The sequence below is a fragment of the Syngnathus floridae genome, chromosome 10, assembly GCF_059516105.1.
Source record: "Syngnathus floridae isolate MCC-2025c chromosome 10, RoL_Sflo_1.0, whole genome shotgun sequence".
NCBI classification, from domain to species: domain Eukaryota; kingdom Metazoa; phylum Chordata; class Actinopteri; order Syngnathiformes; family Syngnathidae; genus Syngnathus; species Syngnathus floridae.
In genome coordinates, this window is record NC_142422.1 from 12,606,691 (window position 1) to 12,626,210 (window position 19,520).

The 19,520-nt window shown below is 46.8% G+C and overlaps 1 protein-coding gene across 5 annotated transcripts in view; it reads left to right on the top strand.

The window, feature by feature from the left end:
• Positions 1-19,520, top strand: part of cadm4 (cell adhesion molecule 4) — a 107,406-nt gene that overhangs the window by 78,935 nt on the left and 8,951 nt on the right. For 2 of the 5 annotated variants that reach the window (XM_088386432.1, XM_088386436.1), the window contains exons 2-6: positions 5,773-5,919; positions 8,660-8,947; positions 9,022-9,183; positions 10,299-10,389; positions 11,661-11,833. In XM_088386432.1, the coding sequence (XP_088242558.1) occupies positions 5,773-5,919; positions 8,660-8,947; positions 9,022-9,183; positions 10,299-10,389; positions 11,661-11,833 (861 nt within the window). Of the gene's footprint in view, positions 1-10; positions 677-5,772; positions 5,920-8,659; positions 8,948-9,021; positions 9,184-10,298; positions 10,390-11,660; positions 11,834-19,520 lie in introns of those variants that run through there. The other 3 variants (XM_088386433.1, XM_088386435.1, XM_088386434.1) reach the window with 3 other exon arrangements.

Below are 19,520 nucleotides of genomic sequence, written 5' to 3' on the forward strand. Positions count from 1 at the left end.
AGCTTGTGGTATTTGCGGCCGTCATCCGTCTGAGGTTTATTCCACCTGCTGTTTTACAAGACAAACTCGGAACAGTCTGCTCCAGAGATTTCTGCTCTTCCGCTCCAAATCAGATTTGCTTTAACCTTGCACTTTCCGTAAATGAGCCGCGGTGAGACGCCGTGTCTCAAGAGACGTTAACGCCTCAAAGCAACGGCGAGACCCTTGCAGACCTCGATTGGAAAAACGGGGCTCGCAGCCCAGATTCTTTCGGCCTCCGCTAGAATGTTGCACACTGCCATCTCAGCACAGGCTGGACTGCCGTTTCGAGTCAAGAGTCGCGTTTGATGGCATAACAAAAAGCAAAACACACAACAAAATTCAGTTGGCGCAGCTGTATCGCTTTGACATTGTTTGGACGTGTACTAAGTAATCATAGAAGCGCCTCGCTCACCTCCTGGTGAGCTACTTTATGTGAGCGCGGCAATGCTGCTGAGCGTAAATTCGTAAATTTGTTGCTTTTTTTGTGCGTCGACTTGTTAGTCTACAGCAGAGCGGGCAGGCTCACAGAGGAGCCATTGATTCCAAAGTGCGCATCAAATCACAATGAGGCCCGCTCGGAGCTCTGTCTTCTACCGCCGCCTGGCCCCCCTCTCGCTGGCCCTGGTCCTGGTCCCGCTCCTTCTGGGCTTAGCTCGTAAGTTTCACACGCACACACATGCGTCCCTATTCGGATAGACGAGCACTATCGATTCTGCAGGGGGTCATTATGCGGCAAACGGGCCGGTGGAAGCGTAATGCTGGCACGTACGTCTTCGATCTGTATTAAGGCCTGGCTCGTACTGGAGCGGCCAATGTGTAATTACCGCCGGCGCCGGCCGAACTTTTATTTGCTTGGCTATGAATGTTGCTCTGCAGCAGGTATTGATAAAGTTCATCAATTTTATTTATTTTTTTTCCAGACAAGTAGTTGCTATCATTCCAATTACATTTTGGTGGGGTGGGAAAACCTTTGTGCTCAAGTCCTGTGCTTAATCTTTTTTTCTTTCTTTTTTAAACCAACAGACACCAATTACAATACATTCATAGCACGCAAATGCGACACAGGCCAGGTCAAAACCGAGATGAAACCCGGGCACGCTCGGCTGTTAGGCGGTTTGTGCTAATCACCCGTCGACTGGGCTGAGCGTTTCATTTTGTTGCCGCAGATTAAATTTTACACCCTATTAGCTATTATACCCCTTTGGTCACAGATGTTCACTTATTGATTTGGTAGGTAACCAAGTGTCAAAGCGCTCAGCTGGGGCATCAGTAAAGACAGCAATTCAAACCTCAAATTTCCCGCAAGAGATCATTATTATTTATATACTATGTCCTAGAAGATATTCTCTCATTGTTGGTTTAGCTCAATGCTAACAAACCATAGTACGGTGCTATAATCCCGAAAGCAAGAGACTGGAGCACAAACAGCAAAAAACATAACAGGAAATTCTTTACTGAGGCCTACCTGTTTTTATTTTTTGTGACCTTTATAGTTTGCTAGTGTGCTGTGAGCAAATGCAATCAACAGAAGGACATTGTCTGGAATTGTATAAATGGAGCCACGGCAGGCGTCGGCCGCTACGTGCGTGCCGAAGCTCGTTCGTTGGCAAAAATGCCAGCTTTGTGTTTGCCCTTCAAACGTGAACAGAACTCGATTTGTGCAATGGCATTCGGGGAATGCGACCAAACAATGTTAGTGCTGTAATACCATTGATGTCAAGTGGGTCCAAAGTCCACACATTCATCCATTGACCGCTGATTATCCGGTCCGGACTTTCGGGGTGAGTTGGAATCAGTCCCAAGCGGAAGGCTCTGGGCTGGACTGAATGTCAGTCACACGTGTGGGCGAGTTCCAGTAAAGGAAGTTGGAGAGAACCCACGCAAGAACTGACCCAATGCAGATTCAAATTTGGGGAGGGCTGGTGCAATTTAGGAGGGCGACTAAAAAAAAATGCTTTTAGTCACGCGTGAGCAGAAACAATTTGATGCTGATTCAGCTGATTTGCTGTGCTGTCTTGCTGGAGTCTGAGAGTTTAGAGAGGTTGTGCTTGTCGCAGATTAAGATGGGGGGGCGAGAGGAGAGCTATGCTACGAGGCCAACGCAGAGCATGAAGATGAAAGCGGGATGGGCTGGGAAAAAAGAAGACAGAAATACACTCGTTTTGTTCCGTCCTCTTGTCCCGCTCACTCCTCTGTGCTCCTTCCTTCCGCTCTCCCGGCTCGCTGTGCGAGCGCGGCGATTATGCCGCAGACTTGAGCTGCAGAACAAATCACGTTTAGCGTGAGCACAAGGCAGGCAGGCAGGCAGGCAGGCAATGATGCCCACTTGGTCCCTCACTTGCACCAGAAATGAACCAGCTAGTGAGAGGAAGGTGCAAAATAAAATGTGGGACGCATAGGAAGGCATCTCTGCTTTTGCAATATGAATTGTTGTTGATTCTTTGTGCTTGTCAATTTTGGACCCAGGTTTACCTAATTCCACTTCCAAGCTAGCTGTCCCAATACGTTTGACCACATGTTTTTAGAGGCTTTTAATGGAGGAAATTCTGCGCTAAAAGTGCGGTTTTCGTCGGTGGGTTGGGTGGCGCTGAGGTGAGCCGAGAGTACGACAAAAGAATGAAAAATGTGTTAAGGGTGATGTTTTATTTATAGAGGGTGCCCCCCCCCCACACACACACACACTTTCCGACACCTTTCTTTGCTCTGCATTTGATTGGCAGAGTCTCCCCAAAGGAAGGAAAATGAGATGTGCGATGGTATAATAATTTTCGATGGGATATGCCGTGCCGTGCTGCCTGCATGAAAAAGAAGATGCAAACTGTCATTAACCTGGAGCAAGCCTTCATTTTTGCGCTCCTGCCACTAAAGTGTTGGCTTGGCTCGCTTCGCTGACTCAAGGGATGACAGGAAAATTGGCCCTTTGGATGGAACCCTCCCCCCTACATGGGTCTGACCAGGCTCTGCTATTGTTTGAAATTAAAAGCGGTAATAACACAAAGGGGCGCGCATTGTCGTCCCCTCTGCATCGATTCTCTTGTAAATCCTCGGCCCGCCCGCCGAGGCGACACGAGCTCCTGGCCGGCCTCCAGTGGAAAGATAATGAGAGATAATGAATAGAAAGGTAGCGCCAGTGGTGGGGGAGTGGGGTGCACTCCCCCTCCCTTCCTGAAGGGTTCATTTGGGACGCTCTGACGCAGCACATCTCTTATGTTGACGCACTCTCAAGGAGGGAACCAGGCGAGGCGGTCACTCAGCTGGCTAACTCAGGAAACGGCTTCTAAAATTTACTGACACTGAGCGGGCCAGCTGGCCACCGCCCAAATCCCCCCCAGGCCGCTTCCACATCTCAGCATCCCTCCATCATCCTGCAGCATCATCATTGTGTAAGCCACTTCTACAAGTCCACTATTGGCTGAAAAACACATGTCCTTGTTTTTGTGCTCAGGCTTTTATTAAATGGGGCTTAATATCACTTTGGCGCCATCTGGTGGCAGCTTAGGGCAAATAGCTATGTTGAAATGATTTAAAGCGCTTCATTTGGAGAGGCCATCACCCTGTCAGGTGGAAAAGTAGTGCTTTGACACCTTGTCTCATCTGGTTTGCTTCCCACACAGTGTCCGATGTTTCAACTGATGGTTGTATCGTGATACGACTCGTATCGTTACTCGCGCGTCGTATGAGTTAGCCCGGTATTTTGTCCGAGTCGGAGAGCTTACATTTTGCCAGGTTCCTGGAACGCCCTAGTTATTTCTTCCCTCCTGTGCTTTGGAAAATCACATTCATTTGATTTTGCCCCGCCAATAGATTTGACTGCACAGCCTGAAGGAATGAGCTTGTTAACATGCAGAGGCTCCAATAAGGAAATAAAAATAACATTATACAAGCCGCTGTACAAGATGCTGCTGTATGTAATATCCTGCAGCATCGGCTCCAGAGATAGCCGTGCACAAATACTACCGATATAAATAACACATCTTGAGCAGACTTTTATAGATACATAGAGATATTCGCTAACTATAAGCTAGCCAATTAGTTTGGTGGACCATTTTGTTTTGACTTGTGAGCAAATACTTGAGATACGAGTTATTCGATTTGAAAGCCAAATATTTAATATTTCATCGTTATTGAGTTGAATCTGTTTTGCAATGAACCATTTTGAATCTATTTGTCGTCTTCCATCCCTGCTTTGCTTAATTTGTCAGGGTGTGAAGAATAATAGCTGCATTTATCCCTCAGTGTGCCGCTGATTAAAAATTGTTTTGCCTTGGCTGAGGTTCTACCCGCAGGAAAGAACTTTGTGTTTGTGTTGCCGCTGTCAAGAAAGCCTTTTTTTTGGCGGCATTTCAGACAGGGTGAAATACCGCCCCCACTGGGCCGGAGGGAGAACCATATTGACGTTCTGCTTTTGGTTTGTGCAGTATTTTGTAAGAGGGGCGCATTTCATTGGAGGTCAGATTAATAGCCGGTGTCCAATGGGCCGCTTCCCTCCATCTTTCCTTCTCCTTCTTCTTCTTCTCTTTGCTGGCGCTCCATTTATCGCTGCGCCTGATCACAAACTCATGATGTTTGATTTGGAAGCGCCGCTTGTTAAACTAAAGTGCTGTGCCAGCTGCTTTTAGCCACGCCGGCGCGAGGCATGTCACTTATATATTACCCGCCGCCAGCCTCCGATGCCACCAGCTGCATTATTGTACCCCCATCCGTCGCTTTCTATGAGCGTCTGATTGCGTTTCCTGCTCGGAGCCCATACGTAGCCCCGCCTCCGCGGCGCACCTGTGTTTGTGTGAAACGTCCCCTCTTCATTCATGCGATTCCCTATATTCGGTCACCTTGTCATCTTTGTCTGATAGGCGAGTTTAAGACATATTTGTATGCGTGAACAATTTGATTTGTGGTGTTGTGTTTCTCCTCTTGAAATAAACGAAGCCTCTTTGATTGATCCGCAAACCCTCTTAAGTGCCAATTAGAACAATTTATTTCCTTGTGTTTGATAAAAAAAATATATATTAAAAAATACTAGATGGCTATCTTTTTGTATCTTGAAACTGACATACGGCATCGAGTTTTGCTCATGAGAGCGGAAAAGGAACGGTGGCAGTCTGCTCTCCATTTTTTCATGAAATGCAATCATTTTTACATCACACAAGCTTTCACCACGCTTGCAAATCACAAGCGGGCGTGATCATTCTCTGAACAAAAAGATCCTTGTTCAAATGCTAAAGAAAATTGTTGACGTTTGGAAATGTCAGCGGATTGCAGACCACTCACAAACTTTCCTCTGATGAAAAGCATGTATTCATTTTTTCTTTATCTAGGCGCGCACAAATCATTTTCAAACCGTAATTAACCAGTGCTGCTGTTACTCTACTTTTTAAAAACAATTTGGCGGAACCTTTTCATATGCATCCAGGTGCGATAATTTGCCGGCATTCGCAATGCCGTCTGTCATAAACGGGCTGCCTAGAAACAGCTGGCATCGTATCGTTAAACAGTTGTCACACGGCGACTGGCGTTTTCCTTTCGCAGCGAAGTCACGACGAACTGTAACGGACATTAAAACAGTATTGAAGAATAACCGTTCCATATCATATTTTTAACTGCACATGCTTATTTCCGCTCATATTTAGGTCTGTATAATGAAGCGCTTGAAAGCCTATAAAGGCGGCGAGCGATTTTATTTGTGAAAGGCTCCGTTGAAATAGAAGCGAGTGGAGTGAACTTATTCTTGCTCTGGTCTGTCTTCTCTTCTAGCATGTTGTCAGGCGGTGCAGGCGGAGAACGTCACGGTCCTGGAGGGCGGGACAGCCCAGATTTCCTGCCGCCTGCAGAACTACGACGGATCCATTGTGGTCATCCAGAACCCGCGTCGGCAGACGCTCTTCTTCAACGGCACGCGGGGTGCGTCTTTGTTGTGCTCTGTCAGGTCACGCTCCGAGTGGTTGCGTCTCATCGAGTTGCACTCGGGGAAACTGCATTGGAAAAATAAATTGCCCCGCAATTTCTTTTTCACTTTTTTAGCAGTTGAAACAAATAGCAGGTCTGCGCTCGAGTGAGTGCACATCTCGATACAAATGGCTTCACTTCTTCCCTCATTACAAAGATAAGCAACGAGTTAATTGAGGTGACTGTTTTATTTCGCAGCCAGCCAAACGATGCGAGTGCTTTTCAAAGAACGGCGGCTGCGCCGTTAACCCGCGATGATGAGTTGAGGAAGCGCCGCGGCTCTTTATTAGAACGCGGCCTTGCTGTTATGCTCAAATTGTTATGTGACCGCTGTTGGATTCCGTCAAGAGCCCGGGGCTCGGTAAACAGCGCTTTTCCCCTTTAATCACTTCTTCTCAGCAAGCTAATGTCGCCTCTGAGCCATGCCGACGTGGGCAAAATGATGATGGAAGCTCAAGGCCCGCAGTGCCTCTCGCGTTACCCGCCGTTCGCATTAAATGTCATTTGGTATATTGTTTCTATTAAAATCATCTTTCATCCCCAAATTGACCAGATTTGTATCACCATTTGCGTTTGTCATTTCGGCAAAATTTCGGACAAATCTTTCTATTGCGAGTCCTTTCTTGAAAGGGTTTTTAATGTTTAATGCAGAGAAGTAATTGAATTGCCAAATGAATGTATATTCGTGAGTTTCTCTTGAATGGTTGCATGTTTTGTGCTGTTGCATCACATTGAGGCCGAACCCTAATCTTTCGCTCACCTTTCACATTTTAAAAATCAAAGTGAATGATCTTGATTTAGTACGTTATTGCATGGTTATGTTACGTCGCATCGTTATCTTGAGCACATTTTGCAGTGTTGTTAAACCTGTTTTAGCTTAATGCTAACAAACCATGCAAACTCTCCCTCGTAAGCCCATCTACTGGTGCATGTTTTAAATTTTTTTAGCATGCTTAGCACTTGGTATGGGAAACAAGGAGAAAACGTTTTCATTCAACGCGCAATTCTTGGCAACGTATCGCATTTCTGGGTGTTTTCATATTCTTGCTCTCTCCCATTTTGTGTCTCATTCAAGTGCTTGTAGCGTGGTTAGGCTGAGTGGATCCACGTCTTTGCCGGTAATGCGGCTGTTAAGTGAATTAACGCTGAAGACTCTCAGCGCGAGAACATGAATGCCAGACGTTAAAACCCTCTGACGGCCCGAATGGACACTTCTCGCTTCCGCTAATCTTCCACAATTACACGTGTTGCACCGGCGCCTCTGACTTGTTGATATTTAGCATCCTGTCCGTGAAGTTGACAAGGCGCTTTTTGGGTAAACCTCAACATGAGAGTTTAAGGGGAGCTGAGCCACCAGTGCGTGTGTGGACTCGTAGCCTTCGGAGAGCGAAGCCTCGTCAAAGCAAGGAAGGCCCGCTAAAGGATTTAAGAAGCGGGTCGGGGAAGGTGAAGCGAGGGAACGGATAACGAGGGGCTGACGGGAAATGATCGCGGTTATGTTCGCCAACGAGCCTCGTTGGGGAAGTTTGCCAGCGACGTGAAAGGCATCCCAACGAGTCCGCCGCCGGCCGTCCGGCCGTCCATCTGCCGCACCGCCCTGCGGGCCGTCGAGTGTGCTTAACTGTCCAAATAAGAGCGTTAAATTACACCTCCTATTTTACAAGCCAGCTAGCAAGCAGCGGCTGTGACGCTTCTTTCGTTTTCAAATTTTATGAGACGCGAGGGCAAATGGCTGCCGCAACGTGGCGAAGCTGACCAAACGGACACTACTCAGCATGCAAATGAGGCCCGACCGGAAAGACCGACGCCGACTCGGGCGGGAGTGTGACATTTAGTTGCCATTTAGCTTTTTGCTAACAACTGCCGCGTTTCCAGCAGGTCGTCCACTTCGGTCCACCTCAGTGTAAGTAACAAAAAATGAAACTTCCCTGTCAGGATGCTGCTCGTCGTGTGCATTACATTTATTCTCGTGTCCTGCACTTAATACTCGGCCTCATCTTGGACGCGAGTGCACCTCTTGGCGTGTCCTGGGTCCTTGGTCTTCTCCGTTTGGATGCTCCCAGAACTTGGAAACAGTGTTTGCTGCCCAAGTGAAGCGCTTGGTTGAAATAGTCCTCCGTCCTCTTAGTCTCCATTTCTGTATTATTTTGCGTCTCCTCGCCTGCCACATTACCTAGCTTGATTAGTTTATTTTCCTCACCCCGGCTTCTTCTCGCGCACTCAAAAAGCAATATGTTCATGTTGGCGGCGGCGTGACAAATGCGGCTGCGAAGAAGGCCCGGGGGCGGTGCGGCGGGAGACGCCATCCCCCGAAGCCGAAATAAAGGCGGGTGGGGGGGCAAGATGGAGCTGTCAATATCCAATCATTCCCAAGGTATTTACGTGACTGTCGTCATCGAGCCAGTGCCGCTCGCCTTTTGTTATTGCCAGCCGCTTTTTGTCGTCTGGCCAACAAAAAGAAAATTGTTGCAAATTTGCCGCCTCTAATTTTCTTGTCGGCTCCTTGTTTTTCCATTGTGCCGCCTTCAATGGCGCCGTTTAACCTGCTTCTAACTTTCCGAAAATGTGTTGATTCACCCCAAAAAGTTGACAAATTGATCAAAAAGACATTGAAAGTGAGCCTCTAATTCCACCGACTGATGACTTTCCAAATTCCTTGCTAATATAATTGATAATTTGCCTCTCGGTGGTCCAGCCCTGAAGGACGACCGCTTCCAGATGGTGTTGTTCACGCCACGGCTGGTGCGCATCACACTGACCAACGTGAGCGTCTCGGACGAGGGCGGCTACTTCTGCCAGCTCTACACGGACGCCACGCACCACCAGGTGGCCACTCTGGCCGTCCTGGTGCCCCCGGAGACGCCGGCGGTGGAGGTCAAGCAGGAGGCGGTGGAGGGCGGCGAGGTGGAGCTCAGCTGCGTGTCGGCGCGCAGCAAGCCTGCCGCCGCCCTGCGCTGGATGCGCAACGGCCGCGAGATTCCAGGTACGTAAAAGCTCCGGCGGACCGTGTCGTGTTTTTGCACGTTGTACGTAAAGGCGCTCTCGGCTCTCCGACAGGCGTGGTCTCACAGCAGGACAACGGCAAGACGGTCAGCGTGTCCAGCACCATCCGCATCCCGGTGGAGAGGAAGGACAACGGGGCGGCTTTGAGCTGCGAGGCGCTCCACCCGGCGCTGGCCAACCAAAAAAGGATCCGACATTACCGCCTCGATGTCTTCTGTGAGTTTGGCCACAGCAGACAGTTTGCTTCTGAAATCTATAAGATCCACCCTGTGATCAGTCGTTGCTAACAGAGATGTCCACCCTGTCGGATATAATACGTATGTCGGATAGTTCGCATATTTTGTTTTTTGCATGTCTGTTGAATTATTTTAAATTGAACATTGATGTTGCCTACCATTTTGACAATGTTCTCTTTCAAACCATTGATTCGCTCATTTGCGTTGCGACAACGGCATCGGTGGTCATTTGTGTCAAGTCCGGACACCTCGTTTGTGGTGGTTACAATGTAGCCAGTTCAGAGGCGAGGCGGGATCGTCTGCGCCCAAGCAGCTCTCATTAAAAGCCGATTCGTAGAGACGTTGTTGAGCGGGGAGCCCGCGGCCCACTCGGGCGCCCGCTCCGTTTCCTCTGCGGTTGAAACGCTCATAACATCAGACAATCAATAATTTGCTTTGAATTATTACTCACACTCTCATTATATCAAGACAAATTGTACATGTGTGTTCATAAATGCCGAGTGCCAGACAAGAAGGCCTCCATTCATATCCATAAGTTGCTTTTAGAGTCCCTCTAATGCAATTTTTTGATCTGCTGTACTTGACATTCCTTTTTTAGGTCGGATGTCGTGAGGCACAGTGGGCAAAGCATTTTTACTGTGACTCATGATTATTTTCTAGGATCAATAAAAAAAAAAAAAAAAATTCAAGCAGGAAAACAAATGAACGAAGCGAGATGATAAAGGTTGCCAGAATGCATCCAACAAAGCTCACAGCCCAGGCAAAGGTTCTTTGTCCCCTGCAAAGAACTTTGAATATTCCTGCTATACTGACAAGCTGAGAGAGGAGCTGCATAGTATGTTTTGACACACAAAAATGTCTAGAAATAACAGCTGGGAGTTGTCTCTAAGGCCAGTGTGCGTGTGTTTACCAGTGAGTGCAAATATGCATTGACAGTATTTTATGTCACTCCATGATAAACAATATTTATTATTGAAATAGGGAATAGCACAACATCTTTGCTTGTCAGGCCGTCGCTGTGGAAACTGACGGCAAAGACGCAAGGTGCATTTTGTTTACCTTGTTCTCACTTTTCCTTTTTTTTTTTTCCCGCAGTCGCGCCGACCGTGAGGATCGTCCCTCCCACCGGCATCTTGCGAGAGGGCGACTCGCTGAGCCTGTCCTGCTCGGTGGTCGCCAACCCTCTGTAAGTTCTCTCCAGTGCGCCGTAGCACGTGGACCCAGCAAACTCCAGTTTTGACTTGACTCCTTGTCCAAGGTGCCATTCATGAACTTTAGGCACTAATGTTCAAATAACTATTCTTGTTGCCTGGCCTGCCATGACACTTGAGGGGAGGCCGCTGTGCCAGCCAGGGTGCAGTGGCCTTTGGGACTGGCCGTGATCGGCGTATTGACTTAAAGCCTTGGCTTAAGCTGCAACAGACACTCGTTGCAAGTGTGTGATAGGCGGGCGGCCTGTTACACACACACACACACACACACACACACACACACACACACACACACACACACACACACACACACACACACACACACACACATCACAACCCTCAGTGACACCCCGTTCAATCCCTGTCAAGTTTTAAAGACCAATTAGGGGTTGAGGAATTAGAAGAGGACAGTGATGTCATTCTGCTTGACTGGCTTCTTTTTAGTTGCATGCGTGTCAGGTGCCACAAGTCTCTTTTGGTGACCCGACTGAAGTGTCGTGATTAGACCGAAAAAGTTTTTCAGGCGTGTGTGTGCGCGCGGCCAAATCGGCAAAGTTTAATTAAACTTTGTGAGGGATTGGAGCTTTGGCTGCAATCTGTGCATGCCAGCGCAAGCCATGACACACAGCCAGGCGCAGCTTTGTTCGGCAGGGTGTTGCTGTAATCCTCACACCTCCCGCGTGCGTGTGCGCCCGCGTGTGCCGAGATCTCTTTGCGCGTCCGTGCGTGTAGCTCGAGTACGCACATTGGATGCAATCGAGTCGACATTTCTCCGACAACGGTGTAATTTTCTCATTGTCACATCTGACTATCTTGTGATGCTTGATTAATCGCAGGCAGTTTGCAGTAGGTGCTGCTGTTTTGGTTAGCAGAGGTCGGCATCTCACCTAAGATCATTACAGCTACTACATTGTTTTCCGGATAGGAAAATGAGAGGCAGGCATTGCATCAGCCTCTCACTCAAGAGGTCTTTGGTTCGAACCTCTGAATGCTAAAATGCTAGCTGCTCAAGTGAAAGGTTGCCGTTTTCAAAATAAAGCCTGTTTTCACAGGAGTAATTTTAGGGTACATTTTATGAAGAAAGAGCACTCGTAGTATCAATACATGTTATCGGTGACAGTTAACTCATCATGAATATTGCTATCCTTTGTATTTTTAAATACAAACCTTGCCAAAAATGCCCCTAAAATTTAGACAGTTTGACTGTTTTTGTTATTTCAAAGTGTCTTGTCACCTTCCCCTGCAGGCCGAGGGCCATTCAGTGGTCCAAGATCAACGACACCTTGCCCGAGCGGGCTGAGATCTCCGGGCCTACCTTTCAGATTTCCCGCCTGAGCCAGTCGCACAACGGCACGTACTTGTGTCAGGCGCAGAACAACTATGGGCGAGCCGCCGATCACTACACCCTGCTGGTCTACGGTCAGTCCGCCGTGTTCAAATCTGGCGCCGTGATTGCGAGCCCGTCCGTACAATAGGCTGTTTTTTCATTGCGTGTGTGATTGTGTTTCCGTGCTATTTGTATTGATCCTTTCTTGCCGCTATTGTGTCGATTCTCCATGCGGGACAATAGACGTATTAAAATCCCGCCGCTGTCTTTCAGTTTTATTTGCTTTTCTTAATTTGTTTCACAGCGGGAACATCCTGCTAAACATTTTTGTCTCTCCAGTCAGATTATTGCTGTTTGGGCCTTCTTTTGTGACTTGCTTGTTTCTTTTCATATGAAGAAAAGCCAACACAGAGCAATCAAAGAACAAGAAAAAGAGGCAGAAATGCGTATGCATTTGCGAGTCCGTTCCATTTTACATGATGACAACAACAAAACATCTGTTGGAGTCACAGGGGAGGGTGGGGTCATGGGGGGAGGCAGATTTTGGTTGCTTGGCTTTCAGAAGTTTTCAGAGTCACCACTGACTGAATTCTTCATGAGGGCTGACCTGAATAGACGGCGGCGAGGCTCAAAGGTGATGATGATGTTGACGCGTGCAATATAATCTGTTGTTTTCAAGAAAAGGAGCGTCGTGGTGGGCGTCTTGCGACTTTTCATGTGGATTCCCGGCCAAAACCTTTTGGGGGGGGCCAAAAAGTGAGAACAGATGAGTAATTGGTGTTGGATTTCTACAGAAGGATCGCCCATTTTGTGGCTCAGTAGTGTTACATGATGGCGACTCCTCCAGGTAGAGCATTTTTTCATTTTTTTTATATTTGACGCAGAGATGTGATTGACTCATTCCCTGCCACTGACGTTTATATTAAACAAAAAAATGGTTACAGTGCCTTTTATCAAATTATATCAAAAATACCCCGTCATTATCTAAAACTCATTACCGTAATTTTCGTACTAAAAGTCGCTTCGAAATATAGGTCGCATTAGCCATAAAATGCACAATAGCGTGAAAAAAAACATTTAAGTCGCTCGGAGTATAAGTCGCATTTTGGGGGAAATTTATTCAACCAAATCCAACACCAAGAACAAACATGAACGAGCAACAACAGGCAAAACGATAGGTATGCTAACGTGACTTAAACAGAAACGAAGAGCTGAGAACGGGCCTGACGTAACATTCAGAGTTATTCAAATAACTATTACATAAATAACACGTTTATAAAACCATCTGTGTCACTCCAATTCATTAAATCCATTGATCGTCCTTTATGTCAGCAATGGGTGCTGACGGCGCTTGCACTTCAAAATATTCCACAGGCCCAAATAACGATATGTAAATTATATATCAAATAACTATTATATAAGCAATAATATTATCAAACCATCTGTGTCACTCCAAATCATTAAATTCATCGATCAAATTCCTCGTCCTTTGTCAACAACGCCGCGCGTGCGCCCTGACGTCAGCATCGTCGTTATTCCACAGACCTAGTATATAACTATATTGTAGCGTTAACAAAGTACAAGGAAAGACGTGGGTTTGGTAAACGGCTCTTTATTTAACAAAACAAACTTCCAGGCGTGTGGCGGCGTGGACTTCCATCCCCGGAGGTGGCATTTCCAGCCACGGAGGTGGAAGAGAGCTCCATAGAATAGGACCGGGCGTGCGTAAAAGCCATGTCCGAGCCCCATCTACCGTCCCCGGACAGCCACCCGGCCGAGCACCGGCCCCCGACTTCCATGCACGGAGGTGAAAGGGAGCTCCAGAGTAGGACCGGGCATGCATAAAAACCATGTCCGAGCCCCAGCCACCGTCCCGGGCAGCCACCCGGCCGAGCGCCGGCCCCCAACTTCCATCCACGGAGGTGAAAGAGAGCTCCGTAGAGTAGGACCGGGCGTGCGTAGAAGCCATAATAGTTTTAGTTAGTCCGAAAATTACGGTACTTTCTAAGATTCCAAAAAACAGAAACGCACTCGGTGTGTAGCCCCAGTTCTCCTTTTTCAGTTAGCCTGCCCCCTGCTGGCTGTCCGTGTCACCGCACACCCCCTGCGGCACTTAACACACATTCGAAGCAATCGAGCCCGGAGAAGGCAAAAAGAGCATGTGTAACATTTTCAGCTTGGCGCCGCTCCTCATCTACCCATCATGCTCTCCCACACACACACGCACACACACAGGCTCGGCATCAAACGCCACACATAATAGAGGCCTTCCACAAGCGCTGGGGGTGGCAACAGCGACAAGATGAAAGGTGTCGCCTCAACCCGCTTTGACTCCAGCCTCCCCCTCTTGCCCGAGAAGGTTAGACATGTTGAGCTTTGATGCTGCCTCAGCCGCACTGCCTTTTCCTCTGCTTTCATTTCATCATTTGTCATCTCCATGTGGGAGCCACGTACACTTCATTAATTTGATTCCGCCGATATAATCAAATAGCCGCGGCTCCTCCAGTTTTCCAGCCGCCATGCCGTCTGCTTCGCTCTACTTGGGGAGGTGTCGTACTCAGCCGGCAGGCACATTCTTCTCGTGCATTGTGCTTCATTCAGCCATTGTACCAATCCAAGCAAGACTCAAAAGCGCTTTTGAATTTCGTGCAGATGGCGAAAAACGGTAAAAACTTTGTGCAGGTAGTTGAAGGTGAAATTCTGCAGCCAATTCAATTTTGTTCTAAGTTTCCAGATGAATTAATCCAATTGTGAATGTATTTTTCAGTGACAAGAGAACAGAGCCTTGGGGAACTGTTAAATAGCTTCAAAGGACAAAAAAAAATGTTTGCTAAAACAGTTTTTCCAATTTTTTAACACGTGTATATATAGTGAGTTCCGACTCTTGCATTGCGTTTGTATCCATTTGAGGTTTAATTCTGTATTTTGCTCAAAAGCATCGTACATATTTGACAGAGTGCTGTGGGGATGGGTTGCTCATTAGTTATGGACCTCTCAGTGACATACTTCTCCATTCACATCTTGCAGAAAGTCAGATCGACGTTAAAAGTGCTTGCTGGCAGAATGTCGAACTCTCGTTTACCGGCACTTTTGTGAAGGTTGGACGATCAAACGGGCTCATTGTAATTGAAACGGCAAATAGTTGATATTGGAGAGATTATGTGCGGCTCAAACTATTTTGTTCATAAGAGAGGTTGAAAGTTGTGGAACTTTCTTTTGTGAGGTGGTGACTTATTGGAGGGCCACGCTCATTTCGGCGCAAGGCATCCGCAAGCTAGCTGGCGGCTAGCACCTCTCATGATGGCACTGAATGACTCTGTGGGATGGACTCCAGCCAGCGAAGGAGAATTAGGGATGATAAATAGCAAAGCTTTCACGCATGATGATCAGACCGAAATGAAAGCCAGGAAAGGTGGACAGAGCGTCAAGCCTTCCACTTTCTAAAAGCTCCTTTCAGATGGGGAGGGGGGCAGGGCCAGCGAGGGGTACGTTCATTTTACAATGTCTGGCTTGAGCGACTTTGCCGTTTCTTGTCCTTGGCAGAGGGCGCCCGAGCAGGAATCAAATGGGTTCGAGATGAGCAGTTTTATCCCACACTTGTAAAGACAGAGACCAGCTGCAGTAAAAAAAAAAACAGAAAAGAAAGAAAGAAAGAGCAGAAGCCCGCAGGACTCAAGGGAAGAGGGCGTAAAATACGCGGAAGGTGTTAACAAGGTGCACCGAATGAAGGCTTCTCCGATTGGATGGCGGCGGGAAAGTTACGGCTCTTTGCCCAAATCCCCGCGGTCCTCTTCTGACTGCCCGAGACGGCTGGAGAAGACTCGCTCAGTGTTGGAAAAGTCATAAAAGTGTGAAATAAGATAGCTCAAGCCCACCGAGTCCAGTGGCTGTAAATTAAAGGCTGAGATTTACATGCAAGCAGGAGCCGCTACTCATCATTTATGGGAGCATAAACAAGAAATCAGACAAAAATGGCCGCCAGCTCACATTCTGTGGGAAGGGCGGGAAGGGATTTTTTTTTCTCTTTTCCAAAAAGTCTTTTTTCATGTAATACAGAGAGAGAATGAGGTGGCGATGCAGAGAGAAACAAAAGGATTACAAGACATCCACTTGTAAAACTCTGATGACTCTGTTTGAAGGGAATTTAATCCTAATGTCATAATAATCGTAATTATAATGTAAAGCCTTCATATCTTAAATCATTGTTGAAAGTCTAGAGCTGTCAAAATTAATTAATTGAGCAATAATCAAATACCGTATTTATTCTAATTATCGCCCATATTCTAATAATCGCCCAGTGTGTGTTAGCGATGACATAAATAAAAAACATTGATACCTCTAATTATCACCCATTCTGCTAAAAATTCCCCCCAAAACCTACGTTTTCCTCCGCGACCGCGTGCCGACGTCATTGCGCAAGTTTAAATATAACTGATTTGAAAGCACGTCGAATGTCCCTTTTAAATTGTTTTTCTCCATAAACTATGATACAATTACACTCGTCACTCCGCTACAATATCCTCACACAATTACATTAACGGTGCGTGCGCTCGAACAAGACGATCGCGATAGCATGACGTGAGCAACATGTGATGTGCAACATGTGATGTGCAACGGTAACGTGTCGCATCGATGGAGCGTCAATTGAAGCACACCGCTGTTAGAGGTAGATCAAAACAGCCGCTGTTCTAGTGTTAAGAACACCAGTGAGATGAAGGTATTGCATACTACATAAGGAAAATATACATATTATTGCCCATTTCAGTGCCCCTTGGCGATCGGACAAAAAGTGTTCTCTATTAATCGCCCAGCCCTCTTGTTGGACATAAATCTTCTCTAATTATCGCCCAGGGTGATAATTAGAATAAATACGGTAATTGTTTTGAGTCATTTTATTTGTACTAAAAATTGTTTATGATTTCCCCCAATTAGCATGTAAACAAAGCCTATTTCTGCAAAGATGTCACCTAAAAAGTGTACTTTTCCCTCCACTCTCCTGGGAAGAAAAAGGCCCCTGCTAAGCTAGCGTGACGGAAAGCCTTCTTCGCATCTTCCGAAAGAGCATTGCGGTTGTAAGAATGATGCATTCTCACTTGAAACGTCACTTGGAGCCTTCCGTCTCCATTGCCTCCGCCCGCGACTCCTCACCTCATTTTCACCTTCCGTCCACTTCGCCTTCCTCCCGTGACTCCAAGTCCCACGGCCTTTCGAGCGTTTATCACCTCACCGGCAGCCCCCCCCCCCCCTTCTCGGTTCACCTGCAGTTCAATCCCTTTAGCGCTGGCGGCGAGCTCTTGTGGAGGAAGGCAGGGGGTGAAGAAAGTACAAGGGGAAGGGGGAGGGGGTGACGGAGGTGAATCGTAGGTTAACACGTGTCACTTGAATTAAATCCCCAGAGCATGGAGGTTTGTGGCCACACTTGGAGTGGCCCCCGATTCATTTTGGGAGCAAAAAATGATTACGATAGCTGAGTAGCTTTGAGTTGCAATAAGCGTGTTCGCCACTAGATGGCAGATGAAAATTGTGTATTTCTAGTAAAATGGGAAACTGTATGTTGAATTTAAAGCCATAAAAGATTTCAACTTACGTGGCCACGAAATGAGTGATCCCTAAAACGATGATAGCATTTTGCATTTCTTTGCTCTTGTTTCCACAAGAAGCGTTGGTAGTTTGTTTGAAGAGGAGAAAGGAGTTTGAAGAAGCTATTTCTGTGCTATGTGGCCCCCCCAATAGCAATGACAAAAAATTGTGGCCCCTGCTATCATTTAAAAGTTTCTGATTCTGCCCTAGAGGAAACCCTCGGGTGCGCTGGAGGAGGAGTGGAGCGGCAGGGGCCGGGGGGGGACTTGAAGATGGGGAGAAAAAGGGAGAGTGAGATGTTTGCTTGCAGGTGCAGTGAGACTGCAGGTGTTCTTTCTCATCTCCCTCCACGCTCGTTATTTATTTCAAAGTTAGCGAGAACGACAGAGAAAGTGAAATAGTGGCCGTCTGCGGCCGGCGTTAAACTGCGGGCGAAAGGCGGCGGCCAATTTATGGGCAGCTGCCTGCGGCGCTGTCACCTCATGAAGGGAAGATGGGAGATTAAATCTCACAGACACAGAAGAAAAGGTGAGCACTGCCAAACGGAAAGAGACGAGGCCGCTTTGACGGAGCTGCTCTGCAGTTGGGCTGGTGTGCAGCCATCCCCATGCGTTAATCACCAGATCATTTATTGTTTTGTCTTTTTTCTAGGATATAGTGGAGCCTTGAGATACATACAAATTTGATTCCTTCCGCGTATAACGAGATAATCTCAAATCATCTTTTCTCATTGAAATGAATGGAAATGACATTTGTTCCAGTCCCGCAAAAAATGTGAATAAAATAGTTTTACTTTTTAAACATACAGTAATACGATAATTAAATTGAATTAAAAAATATGGCATTCATTCTTGGCCGAGGATAAATTATACATACCTCCGAGTCTTCAATTATCTGTTTGCATCTGTTTAAATATGTGTTGCTTAAAGAGCCAAAGCAATGTGATTGTTGAGCATTGTGAGAATTGGAGACTTTGCGGTTGTTCTAAAACTGGTGAGGCACCCTAAGCGACACACAGGCATCCTCTGCAAAGAAGCAGTGATTTTACTGCTGCCTCATACATGTTTTTTCCCCTCCCTGCATCTTGCCAATTGTGAGCGCCACTGATCACATGCATTCCCATCGGGCATAAATCAAATAAAAAGTAACGCTACCGCTTTTTTATTGCGATTTAAGGTAACCACACAATATAGATAGATTTTTCCACAATGCGGCACAGTTCTGCGCCAGTGCAAACTGCAACTCGGATAATAATCATATTTTTACATTAACGGTGAAGGCTGAGTTTCAGAACGAGCTCCTGTATTTGACCTCATTAGTTCCAGCCCGTGTACTTAATGAAGCTTCTACTCAGTGAACACAAACACGCACATACACGCACCGAAAAACATATTACACGCAAAAACACACACACAAACAGAGCCATCTGCAATTGTTTCCTTTCTGTGCGACTGTTGTTGGGAACAAAACACGATTCTGTACGTTTACGCGTTGAACGCAACACCGCATGTGTGCGCGCTGGCCGTCGGTCAGAGAATGTGCTGATTGTGTGACGAAAAGCCCGAAGGGCTCCTTTATGTAATTGAACAGAGCTGCTGCACTCAGATGGATGGCCAAGCCAATAAAAGCCCATTAGAATTGAATTGGGGGGTGGGGGGGGAATACGAGCCATTATATGGACGGACTGTTTGCGAGCTGCATGCAGACCGGCGTTTGTGCATAAAAACAGAGGTTGCCTTTTACTCTTTGTGGCCAGTGCACCTTTAATGTGTCTTCCAATTGGTTTTCCAATTTGACTTCTTGAGGGAAGAAAGGCAATTTTTATAAAGACGATTCCCTCATTTTGTGTTGTTATGAACCGACGTCGTTAAAATATCCCGCAGGCATAAAACTGAGATTGTCTCTGTGCTCGTCAACATGTTTACTGACCTCACACGCCCTCCGGATTGAAGCGTTGTCATCCGGGGAGTCGCCATGTATGCATTAGTTTTGTTATTTTAATTTGACAAACGTCCGGGGAGACGGCAAAGATCCCGAAAAGGCTATTTGGAAAGAAGACGAGCGCCGTGCAAGAGCAGAAAAGATGGCGAGGAATATGACGCGACAGGGGATTAGTTTGGGTCTCTTTGGCCATTGTAATGAGCCAATGGGATAATTGGATTGAAAAAAAAAAAAAAAACGCAATTTCACAAAAACTCC